The following is a 24,233-nucleotide window of genomic DNA, read 5'->3' as shown; positions in this document are numbered from 1 at the left end:
GCCAGAGAAATAGTTATGAAAACTGGAAAAGAAGAACAGAGGAGGGAGTACCAAAGATGCTTCCTCAGCGTCAGCGTGCACCATTGTGAATAAGCCTGAAGTTGAAGTTGAAGATGGTCTGTTTAATATATGCAATCTGAAAAGATCTGTTTAGTCTTACTACCACTAGCTCTAAATTCCAGAGACAGTGTAAAGAGAATTGTTTTGAACTATAGCATTTCATATCTACACAGAGATATAAGAATGGAGTTCATCCAACTCATGGAACTTTATCAAGCTGAGAGGTGGTCTTGAGTAATGCCAAAGAGCCAGAATTTGGCAAATTCACCTAAGACAAGTTGTATGACCCTAGGCAGGTTACCTTACTTTGTAGAACCTCAGTAATCTCATGTATTAAATGGAAATAATCTACCAACCTCATTGGGTTATTGAGAAGATAATGGATGAAGTTGCTTGGTACAACGTAGGCTATCAATAAATATGAATTCCCTTCCCAGAGGTACTTCTTAATAAGATATTCAACATACATACACATACATATACACCATTCATATTTTCTAAAAGATTACTGCAGGATTCTAGATTTAAGAGAAAACTCACAATATATAGAGAAAGAGCCTGCAACAGATCTTTGTACCAGAATTTGAATAGAATGTGATTTGGTAGAAGCTATTTATGGCATAAATAGGGGATTCCACTGTATGTCATTAGTAATTAAGATGGAAGCAAACCAGGAAGATGGGTCAACTTAAAAGAAATACATATGTACACACACACACATATATATACATACATACATACATACATATGTACACACACACACTACCTAGTCACCCTGAAGAAAGAGGTTTAAAGATTAAATTTCCAGACCAACCTCTTCTTATCTAGGTGAAAGTTTTGTACCTGTAATTAGTTCCCTCAGCCTTCAATCTAAGAATCAGCTGGTTAATTGTGCATGTAAGTGGCTAACGGCTCCAACAGGGAGATGGTGCAGGCCTAGAGGGTCACACACTTTGTTCTTCTATACACATTTAGTTGTTACATATTACAGACGTACCCACACACACATACACAAAGGAGTGAAAAGAAAGGAAGGAAGAAAATATGATTTTTAATACCTCAAGAGACAGAATGGAATAATTAAGCCACAGCCTATTCAAAAAAAGAGTAAGCCTAAGAAGTATTATCAGCTTTATGACTCAGCTGGAGTATCTGAGAATTATCTGTGAATGTTTTGGAATCAAACTGAGTCCACAATAGAAAAGGAGAGAACAATGTAGAGAATTGCATTCAAAGAGCCACTGGATTACTCTGGGGTCTGGAAAGAGTGACTCTCATTTCTCAGAGAGAACAACTACAGTTCAGATTGAGTTAGGGGGGTGGACGCAGCGAGTGGGATAGAATGACAGAAACAAATTTGTGTGGTCAAGGTCGGGCAACCTGCTTACGGCTTAGCCATCTCTACTGTCTACCATTAAGCCAACTTGATTCTCCAAACATCATCCACAGTCAGCCTATTATGCAAGCACTCATCAGTGTCTTGAGATAATCATCCCAGCTCCTCTTCTATCATGCCTCTCTGGACTTGTCTTTACCATCCAGCACTCTGGCTCCTGGCATTAAGTTGCCCCTCAAAAATATTAAGGGCATTTTCTCCAGCAGCTCTCCCCACTTTGAATGGACTACTTTGGGGTCATAAAACTGTTTGACCTTGGCTCTTTGGGGACCCAATTCTTGGCTCAAACAGTGCTCCCAATAAACATGCCTTATCACACATGATATAAGAAAATGGGCCACCAATCCCAGTTTTAGACATTTGAGTTATTTACAATTAAAATATTGGTCAATGCCTCAAGTTGGCTGGAAACTTCTATCTGGTTGGGCAGCTGAGGACCTAGAAGTCCAGCAGACTCAGCGGATTGTAATTAAAAGGTCAAGGACTTGACTTGTAGATCACACTCAGTTTCTCTACATGGACCTGGTTCAATAGGATGGAGCATACAGAGCCTTGCTCAATCCTATTCTCATATGAAGGCAGTGTAGGAGAGCTGCCCTTGGGAGTCAGAACTACAAAAGCAGAAAGCACTGCTTTGGAGCTACCTAAGGAAGGCAAGCCAAAGTGGGGTATTGCAAACGGGGCCTCTGGGCCTAATGAAAGGGGCGGGGGCACTAAGAGTGGAAAGAGGCTTCAGCACTGATTAGTTGCCTGATCTTGGGCAACTCACTTAACCCCTCTGAGGCTCAATATCCTCATCCATAAAGTGGGACTGATAGTAACACCTGTTCCACATATTCAGTTCATCCAAATAAATATTTATTAACCATCTACTGTGTGCCAGGCTGATCATGAAAATAATCAGAGGCATATGTGAAAGTGTTTTGCGTAATTTTATATTTATGTGTATGTTTATTATTTTTTTTAAATTTAGAGTTTAATGGGCTCAAGGCCATCTGTCAATGGACCAAGAAAATTCCAGAGATATAAGATGAGAATTCTAGGACAAAACTCTAAGTGACAAGATTTGTAGAACTGCTCATGTCACTTGAAGGACAATCCTAAGGCAAAGTCCAAGGTTGGTCAAGTTCACTTCGATGGTCTCCCACATCTCCTTTCCGTCGTCTCCCCCATCTCCTTTCCATCGTCTCCCCATTCTTGGTGCTTCCCCCCTCCCCCTCCCCCCAGTCTTTCCACTCTTCATGACAACCCCACGTCCCCTTTGCAGTGCACCACCCTGGCTTGCCTGCCTTAAGCAGCTCCAAAGAAATTCTTCCTCCTCACAAAAATTCCTCTGTTCTGCATCCCACTCTCTTAGATCCTGATTGTTCAGTCTGCTAAATTCTATTGACACTAATTCTCACCATGGTGTCGATGACTGATAAATGTCTATTCCCTTTCTCTGGGCCATTTGCATTTTAAATAGGGATTCCTGGGGAGTCTTTGCTTTAGGGGAAAGAACAAGTTGAATGGTAGCCATGCCAGCCAGAAACTTTTTTCTGCTGCATAAATCATATCATACAAGTGGCTGCCAAATTTGTCTATGCATAAGGCTACATTAGGTTCCAACTCTGATTCCCTTGGGATGTCACTAAGAAGAGGAGAAAGAGAGAGGAGAACGCAGAGTTGGACACCTTGACTACCTGGAAAATGCACGCAGATGTCAGTTGTCAGATGAAAGTGTCCGTACCTGTCCAGTCCCCTGCCCTGTGCAGGCCTGGCTTGGGCCTAGGCAGAAAGTCACTGGGAGCTGAATTTTCTCCCTTTAGTCCCTTGAATTCAACCATCCTCCCCACAAGCCATCACTGTACCATCAGGGGTTTCTTGTTACAATTTAATTTTTCTCAGTTGCACACTGGGGTTCTAATCCGTATCACACCAGCAGTGGGAACATTTTTAAGAATCATTTCCCAAGATGCTTTTAATATATTTCCAGTAAATTGTACCTCAACCTGTCCAGCTGCCTGGGTCATTTAACAGTGACACACCCACTGAGTCCTGAGGGCCCCTAGAGGTTTACCTCAGTGCTCTTCTGACAAAAAATCCTGCCCCCAAAGAGGGGATAAAGTTTTTCTAATGTGCAAGTACTACAGGGAATACGATGAGAACTGCCCATCAGAGCCATCCAAGACCTCTTTAAGTTTCGTTATGGGAAAGCCTATACACAGGATTAGACAAAAGGTTTTGAAGATCCGCACTGAAATTATACCAGCTTCGGGGGAAGCTGCATTCAAAAAGAAAAAAAAAAAAAGCCGGGTAATTATTTAAAGCCCTAAAACAGACGGTATAGTTTATCAAGTATTTTTAGCCAAATTCAGCACTGCTTTCGGTGACTTAAAAGCACACTGCCAAATGTAAACAAAGTTCTCACAGGACAGGAGCCAGTGAGAGATCGCCCCTGAATCTGCAAAGTCAGAAGGAAAATATAATTAATCACAACTCACTCCCAGCTGGCTAGCTACAATAATACCAATGAGAAAAAGTGAAAAGCTAATAGGAGGATTTGGGGGCAAGGGTGGGAGGGGAGAGGGCGGAGGCGGTTCCCTCCTTTCCTTTCAAGAGCTTGTGTTGGTGCCATTTGGATCCAAGCCTGTGAAACAAACAAGGGTTTTGTTTTTGTAGGTTTTGGTTTCCATTTTTCATAATCCAGTTTATTTGACCTTTATTTTTCTGATAATAAAGGGAAAGGGAGAATGTGGCTGAGACACATTCCTCAAAAGTATAGCCGGTGAGACCAAAGGCCTGGGAAGCCAGGGGCCAGGGCAGCCAAAAAAACCCCAAGGATAGTCCAGCAGCCCCCTCACATTTCACTCTCCAAGCAAGTTGGGTTTTTGTGGGGTTTCTTTGGGGGGGCGGAGTGGGGGGCTTTTTTTTTTTAATGTATTCCTTTCAGAAATTTGAGGAGAAAATAAATTAAGGAATGGGTGATCTGCCCTCAATGCTTAGTGGGAAAGAACGCTGCCGGCTTAGACAAGCTTCCTTTCGTTTCCTGGGAAAGACAGAAGTCCATTTAGTGTCACAAATAACAGAAAGGTCCTTCTGAGGGATGCAATCGGCTCTTCTCTCCTGCAAACTCATCATCAGTGCATTACCCAGGGCTTTGATGTCCCCACACGGCAAGCCGCATGGCAGTGGGCACCCTTTCAAGAATGGCCCCAGAGGTCCCTATCTGCTGACAAAGCAAGGAGGAGGACATGAGGAATTACACCCAGCAACACCCCACCTGCAGCTGCCACCCCCACCTCATCCAGTTCATTAAAGTTCGGAAACGTTGGCATCTTTGCTGCTGCTTTTCATCAATGCCATTTAAGTGAATTTAGAACAATAATTTTATTAAAATGTTTTAGATGCCATATCTCCAATCCATAAAATTTACTGTACCTTTATGCAGAATTATTCTTGAGTTGAAACATATAAATCAATTTATAAGGTCTAATGACACACAAACGCTTAAAAACTAAAGGCAATGTAGTAAATTCAAATTACCATTACAAATGTAAGCTTTGTAGTCAGTGTGTGACCCGCTAAGGATTATATTTAACTCCCCTGAGAGTGGTTTATCATAAAACTTTATACTTTTATTACAGTGAATTATTAAGTCCTCCATGACATGAGTCATTCCTCGCACTGACTATGGCTTTTTTAATGACACTATAATAGACATCTTGCTAATAGCAGGAGGATTGCTACCTCGGCAGTAAGGAGAAGGGGTGGGAGGAGGAGGGAAAAGAAAAGACAATACAGGACACATGCATGGAAAAGCACGCTTCCCAAGGGATTCCCGTTAACACTCATACAAAGAAATACTGGGAGCTTAAAGACTCAGACCCCTCCATGTTCTGTCCTGGGTAAAAGAACAACTTATTGCCTAAAAAGAAATTCAATTCAAAAGTCTCACGTGGAGAAAGGAGAACTGTTTAGATTTTCCTGAGCAATTTTAGTTTTCCATCAAAGCTTTAAAATCCTCTCCCTCTTGCTCGGCCACAGATACGCTCCCTCTTGTTCCAATAAGCTTTGCACTAATAACAGATAACTGCGCTCACATAATGTACAGGGACCCACTGCTCATAATGCCCTCCTCCTCTGTGTTGTGTCCGCACCAGGGCCCCCTAGCAGGAGGCCCTTTCCAGAGGCCATTTGAGCCCACAGATTTTGCAGGTGTGCAAAATCTTCAACCAAAATTAAGGAAGGGTTTTAGATGAAATATTCTGCCTGTGCCAGTCCCAGTGAATTAGATGTCCCTGGGTATTTCCAACTCCTTCCAAAGACTAATTGAGGCCCAGGATGCTGGTGTCACGATTCACACACAGTGCCACTTCCACATTCAGGACACCAGAATTTAGGAATCCTAAGCTCCTATCAGGAGAGAAGAGCCAATTCACATAAAAGATGCTTCTGTATTGCAACTGATGAACAGTCCTGGATTAAAAATAAGACTGATGAATTTGACCAAAAAGGAAAAGAAAAAATGGATGCCTGGCCTTGTTTTCTAGGCATCTGTATACAAGAGTGATTTCTTTGTAGAAATTTCCAATGCACTCTGTTTTGTTTTGTTTTTAATCTACTCTCTGGTGATCGTCTCTGTGTCCTCATCCCTGGAGACATCCCTGGTCACATCTGAGGCCATGATGCAATGGGTGTGAATCTTCACTTCTTGCCCAGTACCTCGCCAACTGCCTGCAGGCATTTTGCTGCTAACACATGCTTCTCATGCCCACCAAGGTAAAACTTAAAGAGCCAACACATATTTCCTCTAACTAGTGTATTGTGAACCATTTAAATACAGAGACTGTGTTTACACGGGGTTACCCTGGCATCGGCTTGATTGAATTGGCTGGGCAGCTTAGTCAACTGACTTAACAAATTTTTCATAAACTGAGTCATTGATTGACCAATTATGGTTGCCATATATATTTTTTATAGGTGCAGGCAAATAAAAACTACAGAAAATCTCATCTCTCTCCCCACCGCCACACAAACACACAACTTAATCTATTTTGAAAAGTTTCACTAAAGAGTTCAACAAAGCCTTAACAAAGTTAAACAGGATTTTACATGAATTGTTCCAAAGCATTAAGCCATAAACATTTTCTGCCCAAAATGCTATAATTTTTTCCCAAGACTAGCCATTCTGCCTCCTTCTCAGGTATTACCCCCACGAGTACAATAAACTCACTAAATTCAATTTAATTTAACAAGTATTTATGCAGTGGTTGCCGAATGCCAGGTCACTATGCCAGGGACCCAGAGTTGAACTTCATAAGCACAATGCCTTGTCTTTAATAAATGTGATAGTCTAGACTCTAGAGTAGGAGTCAGCAAACTACAGTTTGCAGGCCAAATCTGGCCCACTGCTTGTTTTGGAAAATAAAGTTTTATTGGAACACATCCATACCCATCAATGGCTATTTTGGCACTGCCATGATAGAGCTGAGTAACTGTCACAGAATTGTGTGGCCTGCAAAACCTAAAATATTTACTATCTGGCCCTTAACAGAAAATGTTTGCTGACCCCTGGTCTAGAGCAGTGGTTCCTAGTCCTAGCTGTAATTTAAAGTCATCTGGGGAGCTTTTTCAAAAGTACAACCAGTGTCCATACCACCCTAGACTAGTTAAGTCAGAATCTCTAGGGTGTAGGGTGCTAACATCTCTGTTTCTACAAAAGCTCTCCCAGGTGATTTTGATGTAGAGCCAGCATTGAGAACCATCGGTAGATAAAAAAGACTTTGTACGTGTAATAACAGAGGCACTCGTGAATGTTACACAGGCAGTAAGTCACTTTCTGAGAGCACTGGTGAGGAGCTGGATGTTCTCAGCTTCTCCAGGAGGAGAGACCAATTTCTCTGCTGCTCCCAGAAGCTCTGCCTTGTGGCATAGGGGCCTGTCTCAAAGGGAGTTGACCCTAAGACACTCTAATCCAGGGAGAACAGCCAAAAATCAGAATTTCCTCAAAGAGAAGAACTCAAATATTTGTGTACCCACTTCTCCTTCCCCCTAGTAACTAAGCTTATCGCAGCCTGAGTGAGTTTCAATATTATTTCAGTAGCTAGAATGGGTAAACCAGACTGGTCTACCTGTAGAAAGGACCCACTTTATTCAACACCCAAAATTATTCGACAGCACCTAATTTGAGGGAACCTGAAGGACCTCAGTGCCTATGAAAATATCTGAAGATGGATGTCTCCAGTCAGCTCCAGGATGGGGACAGGGGACCACACTAGAAGTCTTAATTCAGGCCTGATTTCCCTTGGGCACCACGCATGTGGTCCAGGTAGTTATGGAAAGAGTTGAACAGCAACTTAAACATGCTAAGGCTCTGCTAACAACTCCTGCAGATCAGTCTCATAGAGAACAAATGCAGAACTCAAGAGACCTCCAGACACCTAGGGAAAACCTCAAATTCAGGCAATCTACATGGTCTAACTAACTTTTGATTAAACAACTATTTATCAGTCCCTAACTGTGAGCCCAGAACTGCCTAGGCATTGAGTGTCACATATTTCAAAGCATTTACAATCTCTGCACACACTCAGTCACCCAAGAAATACTTACATAACAGCAAAAGAGACTGTGTGATTGCATTCTGAAGGGTGCAACTCAGAGCAGCAATCCTTTTCTGTCTAGAGGCTGAAGTTATAGGACAGTCCTTGGAAGAAGATGGCCTTGAAAGCGGAGACAAAGTTCCATATCCATAGGGAAGCAGCGAGGGGGCTTCAGAATGAACTGATAATACCTTTAAAAGAAGGAACACAGGAACGTTTAGGTGTAAGGGAGGAAAAACTTTTCCTCGATCCTCTTAGGGTCCCTGGCTGGCCCTGGAAATTAAATGGACAAAGACAGATTAAAGGAGAAAAACATACCAATTTAAAAGAAATTTCACGTGACACAGGAGCCTTCGTAACTAAATGAAGACCTAAAGAAGCAGTTAAGCATGAGCATTTTTATACTAGGCTTGATGAAGAGTGGAAAGTCTTGGAAAAATGTGATAGGATAAAGGGGTATGATTTAAGGGTAGAAAAGTAAGGGAAACTTAGCAAGTCCTGTTTGTTTGGGTTTCTCTTGGTGTCTCTATGTCCCCCTGTCTTCAGAGATAAGGGTGTTCCTTTCCTCTAGGTATAGGGAGGGCACCTCTCACACAAATGATGTTTTGACCTGCCTCAGGGGAGAAGAGGGAGGTCAGGGAGCCCTTTCTGTACCTGCCATTTCTCAAATTCTTTCAGCTTAAAATATGCAATATGCCAAGTCACCATATTTGGGGGAACCATGCTGTGGACCACATCACAGGCCTTATAGACAAACAGTTGTGTGGTATCTGGGGAAAGGAGACATTTATGGACTAAGGAAAGAGCCACTGAAAGAAACAGGAAGATGGGAGATTGTTAAGCAGAGTCTTACACCAGTCCAAGGAATAATTTTGCTTTCTTTGACCTCCATCACCCTCTTTAGTAAGGTCCTTTGTTGCTCAGAAGAGTCTTGGGTAATCTGGTGACCACTCTAGAAAGGTTCTCCAATTTCATACTTTGCAAGGCACTTTTACATCTGTTATTTCATAGTGCCCTCTCAAGAACTCGTGAATTAAAAATTATTAATTATATCTATTTTAAAGAACAGGTAACTGTACTGGACTTTCTAAGAGGTTAAGTAATTTTCCCAAGGTAATAAACGTAGCAAGTAGTCAAGCTGGAATCTTAATGCAGTTCTTAAGGTTCAAGTTCAGTGTTCTTTTTCCTACATGATGGTGTTGGGAGGTGAAGTGAAGACCCACCCTCTCACCATAAAAAATGCCAGCAGGAGCCAGGATCCTTCTCAGGGCTGCCCCAGCCCTCAGGCCCCAGCTCTAAATAACAATGCCATCTAATCATTAGAATTTCAAAGACAAAAGCCACAGCATCTCTTTACGATCCCTGTGATAAATTAGGACTCCTATCCTTTAAACACACACTCAAGGACTGGAAGATGTTAAGGGAAATAAATGAAAAATCCGTATATTGCCCCAGACAAATTTTAGTTTGTTTCGCACAATCAATTCATATTTCAGTACCTTGGCCTTTTCCAAGGCTTGAAGGAAGAAGAGAAGGGAAGGAGGGAGGGAGGGAAAGGAACTAGAAAACTGAAGCTGAAAAAGCAGAGGCCGCTTTTTGGTACTCTAGCTGGGTCATGTCCAGGTGTAAAGGACTGTGTGGCAGGTCCAGATGGGGCCATCTAAATGGATTTCTTAGACGGGGTCTTGACAAGAAGGTTGAAGCAGGTGTTTACTCTTCCTATTCATGAAACCCTGGCTCTGAGAACTGCATGCCTGAGCCAAGTTTCCTGAGGGCAGAACTCAGCTGGATTTCTGCTTCCGGAGCTCAGACCCCCAACAGCACAGCTGGCTCACACACATCCCCTCAAGGGCTCCATGTCACAGGTAAGGAGGAGCATCTGAGAGGGAGGAAGCTGGGTTGTAGGTGAATCTATGCCTGTTGAGAAAGTCCAGTGATTTTCAGAGTCAGGAGAGTGGGGCTGTGTCTCAGGTTTCAAGTTCGAAAATGACATGAGAACTGGGAGTCACTCGCTAGGGTAGTCTGATTATAATATGCCTAAACCCACCCACCCTTCAAGGGGCAGTACAAATACCACGTTCTCCAGCGGAGGCTCCCCTTTCTCCTCATGATTCCTGACACTTACTTCTAACCTGGGCTCATACTGTCGGGTAGCAGTCGTGTACTCAAGGGTGTCACAGACCTGTGCCATAGCAACAGAGATTCAGGAACACAGAGCTGGCACTTAGACTCTATTTTTTCTAGGATTCTACACCAGGGGTCAGTAAACTAGGGCCTGCAAGCCCACTGCCTGTTTGTATAGCCCATGACCTAAGAATGTTGTTTATAGTTTTAAGTGGCTGGAAAGAATGAAAAGAAGAATAATGTTTTGTGACCTGTGAAAATGACATGAAATTCAAATTTCAGTGTCCATAAATTTTACTGGAACACAGACACGCCCATTTGTTTATGTATTGTCTATGGCTGCTTTCACAATACAGCTCAGAGTTGAGTAGTTGTGACAGAGACCATATGGCCTCCAAAGCCTAAAATATTTACTACCTGGCCTTTTACAGAAAAAGGCTGCTGTTCTCTGGTGTACACCATAGTGAGAACTCAACAATGTTTGGGGTGTGAGGGAAAGTGTGAGGCCAGGAGGAAGAAAGGAAGGAAGGGAGAGAGAAAGGGAGGGAGGAGGTTTGGGAAGGGGAAGGAGAAAAACAGATATGAGAATGGGAAGAATAGAGAAAGGGAGTAAAGATAAGGAATTATTTTAAGGGCTTGAAATTGAGCAGAGGTCAGTCATTCAGGTTTATACCACCACTGGGAGTGAGAATAGCTATTTATGTTCCCAGATTCAGAGGTTCTCCCTGTGAGCATTGACACAAGATGGGTGGTACTCCAAGAAAAAATATCAAGAGGACAGTTGGGGACCCAGCAGGAGCAGCTGGGAGCCAAGATCCCAAGACAGAGAGCTAGTGGGAAGAGCTCAAGATTTCCCAAGCTCTGGACAGAGTCTGAATTTCAACCTTTTACCCATTCTTTTCACCCTTTAGGTCTTCCATGCCCAGCCCTTACACCCCATTCCTGTGAAGCAAGAGTTTCTTCTAGTTCCCCATCTACCTGATTTCCAAAGCTTATCACTATACCTTTTGCTCATGCCATCCCGACTGCTTCTCAGCGAGCTCTCGGTCAACATGTATCACGGAAGCCTTCAAGTCCTACTTTAGGTCTTCTGGAATCTTACATAACCCATCTGCACTGGCTACTCTCTCCCCCTTGGGTTCACTCAGCATTTTCCCAGCAGCATCTCCCACTCGAGATATTGCATTGAACACAATGACAGTTAAACACTGAATGCTGAATTGCCTTTATGTGGCAGTCTCATAAGGGATATCCCAATGGGAGTCATCTTTTTATCTCTACAGCATTTGTAGTCCCCTCTTTTGTTCCTAATTTAGTTTGCCTTCTTTTTGTTTATGGATTAATCCTTCCAGAGATACTATATTGTAAATGCTTTCAAATAATCAGCTGTTGAGTTTGTTGATCTTCTCTACTGTGTGTTTGTTTTCCAGTCTATTCATTTCTACCTTTATCTTTATTATTTATTTCCTTCTATTTTTTTTGGGGGGGGGGTGGTGGCATTTATACTGCTCTGCTTTTCTGACTTCTAAAATTAGATGCTGGGCTTCCCTGGTGGCGCAGTGGTTGAGAGTCTGCCTGCCAATGCAGGGGACACGGGTTCGAGCCCTGGTCTGGGAAGATCCCACGTGCCGCGGAGCAGCTGGGCCCGTGAGCCACAATTACTGAGCCTGCGCGTCTGGAGCCTGTGCTCCGCAAGGAGAGGCCGCGATAGTGAGAGGCCTGCGCACCGCGATGAAGAGTGGTCCCTGCTTGCCACAACTAGAGAAAGCCCTCGCACAGAAACGAAGACCCAACACAGCCATAAATAAAAAAAAAAAACAAAAAACAAATACTTAAAAAAAAAAAGTAAAAGTCTATTAATTAAAAATAAAAAATAAAAAAATAAAATTAGATGCTTAGTTCATTAATTTTGAGCTTTTCTTATTTTGTGATATAAATATTTAAGTCTATAAATTTCTTTCTAAGTACTTCATTAGCTATACCCCATAGTTTTGATATATAAACTATTATTGTCATGCAATTCTAAATACTTTGTGATTTCCCCTTTGACACATGACTTACTTGGATGTATATTTCTTAATTTCCAAACATATGGCCTTTTTCTAGTTAATGTTATTATTTTATAATGTAATTGCATTGTGGTCAGAGGTGGTCTGTGTACTAATGACCCCTTGAGATTGGCTGAGACCTGCTGTGTGGCTTAGTAAATGGAGGATGATCACACATGTGTCATGTGCCTTTGAAAGAACTGTGCTCTGCAGATGTTGGCTGCAGTGGTCTACATACGCCCATTAAATCAAATTCATTAATTGTGTTGTTCAAGTCTTCCATAGCCTTACTAATATTACCTCTCCCTTTTTTATCAGTTACTAAGAAAGGTATGATAAAATCCCAAATGCTGTGGTAGATTTGTCTACTTTACCTAATAGCTCCCCTATTTTTGATGCATAAATTATAAAGATACGGTACATTTTTGAAATGTAATATCTTCCTAGCGATTTGAAATTTTATCATTATATGATACCTCTCTTTATCTCTAGTAATATTTCCATCTGAAATTAACATAGCAATCTCAGATTTATTTTCATTAGAGTTTGCATTGGGTATCTTTTTATATCCTTTTTTTCAATTTTCCTGTGTCCTTGTGTTTTAAGTATATCTTTTATAAGTAGCATTTAACTTAATTTTTTAATCTAGTATGAAACCTTTGTTTTTTGATTGGAGAGGCTGTCTTACTTATATTCATAATGATTACTGTTATAATTAGATTTATTTCTACCATTTTACGGTATATTTTCTGCTCCTCTTTTAAAATTTTCTTTTATTCCATGCTATTAAGTCTCTTTTCCTCATTCTATTTCTCCCATTTGTTTTGAAGTGACATCTATATGATCTACATTTTCTCTGTCGTGGTTACCCTAGCAATTTTAACATGCAGATGTAAATTATGTAATTAAATAATTTACCCAATAAAATTATGTAAATCCAAAGTTGACTAATACTGATGCCCTCTTCCCAAAAATTACAAGAACCTAGAACATTTTACTTGGATCCCCCATCCCAATTCTTATTTTCATACAGTCAGTGTTTGTTAGTGCACCCACCCAAATACCGCTCCCTGTGTTCATGATTCCTCCCTTCATCCCAGGCCTTCCAGCTATGACCATTTTCCTTTAACTGGAAGCTTATCCCTTCGGATAGCCTTTAATGAGGATGTTTGTGGGTTAGTTATATTTGTCTGAAAATGTTCTTATTTAGGCTTTACTCCTCAAGGTTTTCTCTCTATATAACTCAAAATTGAGAATTATCTTCTTTCAGTACATAGACTATGTTATCCCACTGTATTCTGTGGTTGCTGTTGAAAAGTTTAAATACCATCCCTTGTAAGTAATGTCATTTCTCTCTGGCTGTTTTTAAGATCTTTTCTTTGTCTTTTTGGTTTTGCAATTTTTCTGTCTAGGTGTGGGCTTATTTTTATCCTGCTTGACATTTGTTGGGCTGTCTGCTTCTGAGAATTTGTGCTATGTAATTCAGAAATGCTCTCAGTAATTATCCACTTCATATATTGACTCTTTTCCATGCTTGCTATAATAACTATCTGGGTCTCTGGTCAGATATATGTTAGATCTTCTAACTCTATCTTCCATATCTCTTAATCCCATGTCTTTGACTCTCAGGTCTCCATTTGCAATCTGTTACTATTGTTGTCACTGATAGCTCTTCTGGTTCACTAAATCTCTCTTTAGCTCTGTATACAGCTTGCTCTTTAATCTATCCAGTGAGTTTTTAATTTCAATTATTAAATTTTTTTCTCTAGAAATTCTATTTTATTATTTTATTTGAATCATTTTGATCATTCTTTTTTTTTTTTTTTAAACATCTTTATTGAAGTATAATTGCCTTACAATGGTGTGTTAGCTTCTGCTTTATAACAAAGTGAATCAGTTATACATATACAATATGTTCCCATATCTCTTCCCTCTTGAATCTCCCTCCCTCCCACCCTCCCCATCCCACCCCTCTAGGTGGTCACAAAGCACCGAGCTGATCTCCCTGTGCTATGCGGCTGCTTCCCACTAGCTATCTATTTTACATTTGGTAGTGTATATATGTCCATGACACTCTCTCACCCTGTCACATCTCACCCCACCCCCTCCCCATATCCTCAAGTCCATTCTTTAGTAGGTCTGTGTCTTTATTCCCGTCTTGCCACTAGGTTCTTCATGGCCTTTTTTTTTTTTTTCCTTAGATTCCGTATATATGTGTTAGCATACTGTATTTGTTTTTCTCTTTCTGACTTACTTCACTCTGTATGACAGACTCTAATTCCATCCACCTCATTACAAATACCTCCATTTCATTTCTTTTTATGGCTGAGTAATATTCCATTGTATATATGTGCCACATCTTCTTTATCCATTCATCTGTCGATGGACATTTAGGTTGCTTCCATGTCCTGGCTATTGTAAATAGAGCTGCAATGAACATTTTGCTACATGACTCTTTTTGAACTGTGGTTTTCTCAGGGTATATGCCCAGTAGTGGGATTGCTGGATCGTATGGTAGTTCTATTTGTAGTTTTTTAAGGAACCTCCATACTGTTCTCCATAGTGGCTCTATCAATTTACATTCCCACCAACAGTGCAAGAGAGTTCCCTTTCCTCCACACCCTCTCCAGCATTTATTGTTTCTAGATTTTTTGATGATGGCCATTCTGACCGGTGTGAGATGATATCTCATTGTAGTTTTGATTTGCATTTCTCTAATGATTAATGATGTTGAGCATTCTTTCATGTGTCTGTAGGCCATCTGTATATCTTCTTTGGAGAAATGTCTATTTAGGTCTTCTGCCCATTTTTGGATTGGGTTGTTCGTTTTTTTGTTATTGAGCTGCATGAGCTGCTTGTAAATGTTGGAGATTAATCCTTTGTCAGTTGCTTCATTTGCAAATATTTTCTCCCATTCTGATGGTTGTCTTTTGGTCTTGTTTATGGTTTCCTTTGCTGTGCAAAAGCTTTTAAGTTTCATTAGGTCCCATTTGTTTATTTGTGTTCTTATTTCCATTTCTCTGGGAGCTGGGTCAAAAAGAATCTTGCTGTGATGTATGTCATAGAGTGTTCTGCCTATGTTTTCCTCTAAGAGTTTGATAGTGTCTGGTCTTACACTTAGGTCTATAATCCATTTTGAGTTTATTTTTGTGCATGGTGTCAGGGAGTGTTCTAATTTCATACTTTTACATGTATCTGTCCAATTTTCCCAGCACCACTTATTGAAGAGGCTGTCTTTTCTCCACTGTATATGCTTGCCTCCTTTATCAAAGATAAGGTGACCATAGGTGCATGGGTTTATCTCTGGGCTTTCTATCCTGTTCCATTGATCTATATTTCTGTTTTTGTGCCAGTACCAAACTGTCTTGATTACTGTAGCTTTGTAATATAGTCTGAAGTCAGGGAGCCTGATTCCCCCAGCTCCATTTTTCGTTCTCAAGATTGCTTTGGCTATTCGGGGTCTTTTGTGTTTCCATACAAATTGTGAAATTTTTTGTTCTAGTTCTGTGAAAAATGCCAGTGGTAGTTTGATAGGGATTGCATTGAATCTGTAGATTGCTTTGGGTAGTAGAGTCATTTTCACAATGTTGATTCTTCCAATCCAGGAACATGGTATATCTTTCCATCTATTTGTATCATCTTTAATTTCTTTCATCAGTGTCTTATAATTTTCTGCATACAGGTCTTTTGTCTCCTTAGGTAGGTTTATTCCTAGATATTTTATTCTTTTTGTTGCAATGGTAAACGGGAGTGTTTTCTTAATTTCACTTTCAGATTTTTCGTCATTAGTGTATAGAAATGCAAGAGATTTCTGTGCATTAATTTTGTATCCTGCTACTTTACCAAATTCATTGATTAGCTCTAGGAGTTTTCTGGTAGCATCTTTAGGATTCTCTATGTATAGTATCATGTCATCTGCAAACAGTGACAGCTTTACTTCTTCTTTTCCGATTTGGATTCCTTTTATTTCTTTGTCTTCTCTGATTGCTGTGGCTAACACTTCCAAAACTATGTTGAATAATAGTGGTGAGAGTGGGCAACCTTGTCTTGTTCCTGATCTTAGTGGAAATGGTTTCAGTTTTTCACCATTGAGGACAATGTTGGCTGTGGGTTTGTCATATATGGCCTTTATTATGTTGAGGAAAGTTCCCTCTATGCCTACTTTCTGCAGGGCTTTTATCATAAATGGGTGTTGAATTTTGTCGAAAGCTTTCTCTGCATCTATTGAGATGATCATATGGTTTTTCTCCTTCAATTTGTTAATATGGTGTATCACATTGATTGATTTGCATATATTGAAGAATCCTTGCATTCCTGGGATAAACCCCACTTGATCATGGTGTATGATCCTTTTAATGTGCTGTTGGATTCTGTTTGCTAGTATTTTGTTGAGGATTTTTGCACCTATGTTCATCAGTGATATTGGCCTGTAGTTTTCTTTCTTTGTGACATCTTTGTCTGGTTTTGGTATCAGGGTGATGGTGGCCTCGTAGAATGAGTTTGGGAGTGTTCCTCCCTCTGCAATATTTTGGAAGAGTTTGAGAAGGATAGGTGTTAGCTCTTCTCTAAATGTTTGATAGAATTTGCCTGTGAAGCCATCTGGTCCTGGGCTTTTGTTTGTCAGAAGATTTTTAATCACAGTTTCAATTTCAGTGCTTGTGACTGGTCTGTTCATATTTTCTATTTCTTCCTGGTTCAGTCTCGGCAGTTTGTGCATTTCTAAGAATCTGTCCATTTCTTCCAGGTTGTCCATTTTATTGGCGTAGAGTTGCTTGTAGTAATCTCTCATGATCTTTTGTATTTCTGCAGTGTCAGTGGTTACTTCTCCTTTTTCATTTCTAATTCTATTGATTTGAGTCTTCTCCCTTTTTCTCTTGATGAGTCTGGCTAATGGTTTATCAATTTTGTTTATCTTCTCAAAGAACAAGCTTTTAGTTTTATTGATTTTTGCTATTGTTTCCTTCATTTCTTTTTCATTTATTTCTGACCTGATCCTTATGATTTCTTTCCTTCTGCTAGCTTTGGGGTTTTTTTGTTCTTCTTTCTCTAATTGCTTTAGGTGCAAGGTTAGGTTGTTTATTCGAGATGTTTCCTGTTTCTTGAGGTAGGCTTGTATTGCTATAAACTTCCCTCTTAGCACTGCTTTTGCTGCGTCCCATAGGTTTTGGGTCGTCGTATCTCCATTGTCATTTGTTTCTAGGTATTTTTTGATTTCCCCTTTGATTTCTTCAGTGATCACTTCGTTATTAAGTAGTGTATTGTGTAGCCTCCATGTGTTTGTATTTTTTACACATCTTTTCCTGTAATTGATATCTAGTCTCGTAGCGTTGTGGTCGGAAAAGATACTTGATACGATTTCAATTTTCTTCAATTTACCAAGGCTTGATTTGTGACCCAAGATATGATCTATCCTGGAGAATGTTCCATGCGCACTTGAGAAAAATGTGTATTCTGTTGTTTTTGGGTGGAATGTCCTATAAATATCAATTAAGTCCATCTTGTTTAATGTATCATTTAAAGCTTGTGTTTCCTTATTTATTTTCATTTTGGATGATCTGTCCATTGGTGAAAGTGGGGTGTTAAAGTCCCCTACTATGATTGTGTTGCTGTCGATTTCCCCTTTTACGGCTGTTAGTATTTGCCTTATGTATTGAGGTGCTCCTATGTTGGGTGCATAAATATTTACAATTGTTATACCTTCCTCTTGGATCGATCCCTTGATCATTATATAGTGTCCTTCTTTGTCTCTTATAATATTCTTTATTTTAAAGTCTATTTTGTCTGATATGAGAATTGCTACTCCAGCTTTCTTCTGATTTCCATTTGCATGGAATATCTTTTTCCATCCCCTCACTTTCAGTCTGTATGTGTCTCTAGGTCTGAAGTGGGTCTCTTGTAGACAGCATATATATGGGTCTTGTTTTTGTATCCATTCAGCCAGTCTGTGTCTTTTGGTGGGAGCATTTAATCCATTTACATTCAAGGTAATTATCGATATGTGTGTTCCTAGTCCCATTTTCTTAAATGTTTTGGGTTTGTTATTGTAGGTGTTTTCCTTCTCTTGTGTTTCTTGCCTAGAGAAGTTCCTTTAGCATTTGTTGTAAAGCTGGTTTGGTGGTGCTGAACTCTCTCAGCTTTTGCTTGTCTGTAAAGGTTTTAATTTCTCCATCACATCTGAATGAGATCCTTGCTGGGTAGAGTAATCTTGGTTGTAGGTTTTTCTCCTTCATCACTTTAAGTATATCCTGCCACTCCCTTCTGGCTTGCAGAGTTTCTGCTGAAAGATCAGATGTTAACCTTATGGGGATTCCCTTGTGTGTTATTTGTTGTTTTTCCCTTGCTGCTTTTAATATGTTTTCTTTATATTTAATTTTTGACAGTTTGATTAATATGTGTCTTGGCGTGTTTCTCCTTGGGTTTATCCTGTATGGGACTCTCTGTGCTTCCTGGACTTGATTAACTATTTCCTTTCCCATATTAGGGAAGTTTTCAACTATAATCTCTTCAAATATTTTCTCAGTCCCTTTCTTTTTCTCTTCTTCTTCTGGGACCCCTATAATTCGAATGTTGGTGCGTTTAATGTTGTCCCAGAGGTCTCTGAGACTGTCCTCAGTTCTTTTCATTCTTTTTTCTTTATCCTGCTCTGCAGTAGTTATTTTCACCATTTTATCTTCCAGGTCACTTATCCTTTCTTCTGCCTCAGTTATTCTGCTATTGATCCCATCTAGAGTATTTTTAATTTCATTTATTGTGTTGTTCATCGTTGCTTGGTTCCTCTTTAGTTCCTCTACGTCCTTGTTAAATGTTTCTTGCATTTTGTCTATTCTATTTCCAAGATTTTGGATCATCCTTACTATCATTATTCTGAATTCTTTTTCAGGTAGAGTACCTATTTCCTCTTCATTTGTTAGGTCTGGTGTGTTTTGACCCTGCTCCTTCATCTGCTGTGTGTTTTTCTGTCGTCTCATTTTGCTTATCTTACTGTGTTTGGGGTCTCCTTTTCACAGGCTGCAGGTTCGTAGTTCCCGTTGTTTTTGGTATCTGTCCCCAGTGGGTAAGGTTGGTTCAGTGGGTTGTGTAGCCTTCCTGGTGGAGGGGACTATTGCCTGTGTTCTGGTGGATGAGGTTGAATCTTGTCTTTCTGGTGGGCACGTCCACGTCTGGTGGTGCCAGGAAATATTTTGATCAAGAAATTAATTTTCTGAAAGTTCTACCTCTTGCTTCAAGGCTGTTTTTAAAGTATGTTTGTGACCTTCCTGATTGTGACGGCTGGGCTGACCGGGGAGCTGTGGCATCACCAGCCTTTATTTCGTTGATGGGTGTTGGGCTGCACCCCGCTGGCCTACGAGGCCTGCACTTGCCCAGCTTCAAGACCGAAGAAAGAGCCCGGAGTCAGCGAAAGAGTCATCAATAGTTTAATGGATGGCGGAGTTAAATGTCTGAAGCACGGTCCTGGAGCGACACCTCACCATGTGTTGTGGACGACGGGCAGGACGTGGCGGCCGACGTTGCGGCCGACGTCGCAGGGGAGGGGGGCGGCGGGGGGCCGATCATTCTTTATAGTTTCTTGTTTCTCATCTTTTTAAGCTTTCCTTTTATTTCTATAAATATATTGAACATTGTTAATTTAAATTATGTATCTGGTAATTACAATAACTAAATTATTCTAAAAGTCTGATTCTCTTTTCAGTTATTTCCACCAGGCTTTATCCATGGTACCCTGCTTCTCTGTGTGTTCTATGGTTTTTGACTGAGCTGTTAATTTGCTTTGCAACTTCATCTTTTGGAATTTTTTAGGCATGAGTTGCAGTTGTTTTTCTTCAAAGAAAAAAGGAAAGCGACCCAGCTTCTAATTAGCCCAAAACCATTTTCAATTAAATTCCCTATTTGAACTTTTTTTGGATTATACAGTTAACATGAATTCTGACCTCAAACTCACATGAGAGTGAGGTTATAATTCTCAGGGAGTAGTTTTCCCCCTTTGCTCAGCAACAAAAGTGAATTTAATCCTTGCTATATTCTTCTGCACTGTTTTTTTCTTATTCACCTTCATATTTATAATGCAGCCCTTTGGGGTTCTACAGTTATATGGAGGACCTTGTCAGACTTCCTACATTGGGGAGGTTTTATCTCCACCTTTCCATGGCCCCATTTCACCAATGGGTCAGTATCCAATGTCATTAGGTTTCAGCATCAACTCTCAGGGCACAAGTCAGTATTGGTAGTAATTTACTTATCATATTTCTTATTCTCCTTTCTATTTGGTCTCTATATACTCCTTCCTTTCATCTCTGCAAAACATTAAAAGTAAGTATTGTTTCTATTTCATGCAGCATTTTTTTATTCCAATCAGAGGTGTTGGTCGGGGTGTTTAGTCTGCCATTCTGCCAAAAATTTCTACTACTTTCCAACTGACACATAAGCTCTGGAATGGAGCTTTAATGCACTCAAGACAGGGTGGACTCTGAAATGACAGAGAAGCAAAGATTAGCACCCATCATGCTGAAACATTTGAGGTACAAATACTTCAATTCCAGTTTGAATCTGGAAATGGACTGGATTTATATTTGTGGATTATATTTTTTCAATTTCCCTTAAATCCAGTCTCTATCCCTCCCCATGTAGATCCCCTTAATCTGGCCACTTTCTCTTTCGCTAAACCTGACATTATGGAACTGAAATGACAGTTTCATTCTGAAAGGCTGGTTTAGATATTTATAAATTAATGGAAAACCCATTCTTTTGCTTATTTTTTTATTCCATATCTTCACCCCTTACTCAGCATTCATTCTCAACTATGGCCTGACTACAAGAAACTCACTTTAAATAAAAAGACACAAATAGAGTAAAAAGAAAAAGTGGGAAAAGATATACTTTGCTAAGAGTGGTTAAAAGAAAGTGGGGAGTAGCCACATTAATATCAAACAATGAAGATTTCAGAGAAAAGAATGTTATCACAAATTAAGAGGGTCATTTCACAATGATAAAGGGGTAAATAAAAGACATAATAACCTGAAACACTCATGCACTTAATAACAGAACTTGAAAATACCTAAAGCAGACTTCCCTGGTGGTTCAGTGGTTAAGAATCCACCTGCCAATGCAGGGGACAAGAGTTTGAGCCCTGGTCTGGGAAGATTCCACATGCTGTGGAGCAACTAAGCCCATGTGCCACAACTACTGAGCCTGTGCTCTAGAGCTCACGAGCCACAACTACTAAGCCCACGTGCCACAACTACTGAAGCCCACATGCCTAGAGCCCATGCTCCACAACAAGAGAGGCCACCACAATGAGAAGCCTGTGCACCGCAACAAAGAGTAGCCTCTGCTTGCTGCAATTAGAGAAAAGCTCACATGCAGCAACAAAGACCCAATGCAGCCAAAAATAAATAAGTAAATAAATAAATTTATTAAAAAAAATACCTAAAGCAAAACTAATAGATGAAAGGAGAAACAGATAAAACAGCAATTATCATCAAAAATTTGACCCTCTTTTATCAATAACTGATAGAAAAGGCAGAGAGAAAATCAGTAAATATAAAGAACAGAACAACATAATCAACCAGTTTGACCTAATTCATATTTATACAACAGTCCACCCAGAACAGGAGAACACACATTTTTTTCAGAAGCACATGGAACATCATTTAACAAACTAAGGACAGAATGAGACTACCTTAACAGAATAAAGACCAAATACAAAAAATCCACAACTAACATCATGTTCAATGATGACAGACTGGAAGTTTTTCCTCCAAAATCAGGAACAAGAAAAGGATGCTTGATTTTACCACTTCTATTCAACATAGTATTGAAGTCATGGGCAGAGCAATTAGCCAAGAAAAAGAAATAAAATATATCCAAATTGGAAAGGAAGAAGTAAAATTATTTCTGTTCATGGACAACATGACTTTACATGTAGAAAATTCTAAAGATTACACACACACACACACACACACACCTCTTAGAACTAATGAATGAATTCCACAAAGTTGCACTATACAAAATGAACACTCAAAAATTAGTTGCCTTTCAATTCTCTAACAATGAACAATCTGAAAGGAAACTAAGAAAATAATTCCATTTACAAAAGCATCAAGAAGAATAAAATACTTAAGAATAAATCTAACTAAGGAGGCAAAAGACTTATACATTGAAAACTACAAAATGTTGCTAAAAGAAATGAAAGAAGACACAAATAAATGGAAAGATATCCCATGTTCATGGATTGGAAGACTTAGTACTGTTATGAGGCAAAAACTCCCCAAGCAATCTATAGGTTTAATGCATTCCCTATCAAAATTCCAATACCATTATTTGAAGAAACATAAAAATCCATCCTAAAACTCATATGGAATCTCAAGGACCATGAATAGCCAAAACAATCTTGAAAAAGGAGAAAAAATTTGGAGGTATCACACTTTCTGATTTCAAAATTTATTACAAGGCTACAGTAACCAACAGTGTGGTATTGGCATAAAGACAGACATATAGATCAATGGAATATGAGAGTCGAGAAATAAGATTCATATATATGATAAAATGATTTTTGACAAGAGTGCCAACACCATTCAATGGGGGAAATGAAAGGCTCTTTAAAAAATGATGTTGAGAAAACCAAATTTTCACCTGCAAAAGACAAGTTGGACCTTTACCTTACACCATATACAAAAATTAATTCAAAATAGATCAAAGACCTAAATGTAAGACCTAAAACTATAAAACTCTTACAAGGAAACATAGGGCAAAAGCTTCATGACACTGGATTTGACAAGGATTTCCTGGATATGACACCAAAAGCACAGGCAAGAGAAGTAAAAATAGACAAATTAGATTACATTAAAATTAAAACCTTCTGTGCATCAAAGGACACAATCAACAGAGTGAAAAGGCAATCTATAGAATGAGAGATTATTTGCAAATCATATATCCGATAAGAGGATAATAATAAGAGCATATATAAAGAACTTCTACAATTCAACAACAACCAAAAAAAAAAAACCCCAATCAAAGAAAAAGCAAAGGACTTAAATAGACATTTCTCCAAAGATGATATACAAATGGCCAACAAACATATAAAAAGATGCTCAACATCATTAATCATTACGAAAATGCAAATTAAAGTCGCAATGAGATATCACTCCACACCCATTAGAATGGCTACTATATCTCCCAATTCATGTATTCCTTTTATTTCTTTTTCTTCTCTGATTGTCATGGCTAGGACTTCCGAAACTATGTTGAATAAGAGTGGCAAGAGTGGACATCCTTGTCTTGTTCCTGATCTTATAGGAATTGCTTTCAGTTTTTCACCACTGAGAATGATGTTTGCTGTGCGTTTGTCGTATATGGCCTTTATTATGTTGAGGTAGGTTCCCTCTATGCCCACTTTCTAGAGAGTTTTTTTTATCATAAATGGGTGTTGAATTTTGTCAAAAGATTTTTCTGCATCTCTTGACATGATCATATGGTTTTTATTCTTCAGTTTGTTAATATGGTGTATCACATTGATTGATTTGCTTATATTGAAGAATCCTTGCATCCCTGGGATAAATCCCACTTAATCATGGTGTATGATCCTATCAGTGTGTTGTTGGATTCTGTTTGCTAGTATTTTGTTGAGGATTTTTGCTTGTTCCTGAGTAATTCAAGTGTCCCAAAACACTTGAACTCCATTATTCTCCCACCCCCAACTTACATGCTATTGTTATGGTGTATTTTAATTCTATACATTTATTCTTCCTGCATGACATTATTATTTTATTGTTAATATTTATTTATATCTATCCACATATTTCCACTTTTCATTTCTCAATGTGAAATCATTGAAGAATACCCTTTATACTTTCCTTTATTATAGATCTGACAGTGACACATCCTCTCAGTTTTTGCTTATTGAAAAATATTCCTATTTTGCCTTCATTTTTTAGGATGTTCTCACTGGATATAAAATTATAAGTGCCCACTTTTTTTCCCAGTGTTTTTAATATACCATTCATTAACTGCTGGCTTCCACTGTCATTG

General features: G+C 39.4%; 1 protein-coding gene across 8 annotated transcripts in view; it reads right to left on the bottom strand.

Moving 5' to 3' along the window:
• LOC309612449 (uncharacterized protein) overlaps positions 1-24,233 on the bottom strand; it is a 774,344-nt gene that overhangs the window by 513,989 nt on the left and 236,122 nt on the right. For 6 of the 8 annotated variants that reach the window (XR_014235131.1, XM_082358357.1, XM_082358358.1 and 3 more), the window contains exon 3: positions 8,048-8,228. Coding sequence is in view for 6 of the 8 variants with exons in the window: in XM_082358357.1 (XP_082214483.1) it covers positions 8,048-8,228 (181 nt within the window). In the remaining 2 variants the exon portion in view is untranslated. Of the gene's footprint in view, positions 1-8,047; positions 11,696-24,233 lie in introns of those variants that run through there. The other 2 variants (XR_014235132.1, XM_082358359.1) reach the window with 2 other exon arrangements.

This window comes from Balaenoptera borealis (genome assembly GCF_965194805.1).
Source record: "Balaenoptera borealis genome assembly, chromosome: 15".
In the NCBI taxonomy this organism is placed as follows: domain Eukaryota; kingdom Metazoa; phylum Chordata; class Mammalia; order Artiodactyla; family Balaenopteridae; genus Balaenoptera; species Balaenoptera borealis.
Note: the sequence above shows the minus strand (reverse complement) of the source record. Positions and strands in the feature narration are given on the sequence as shown.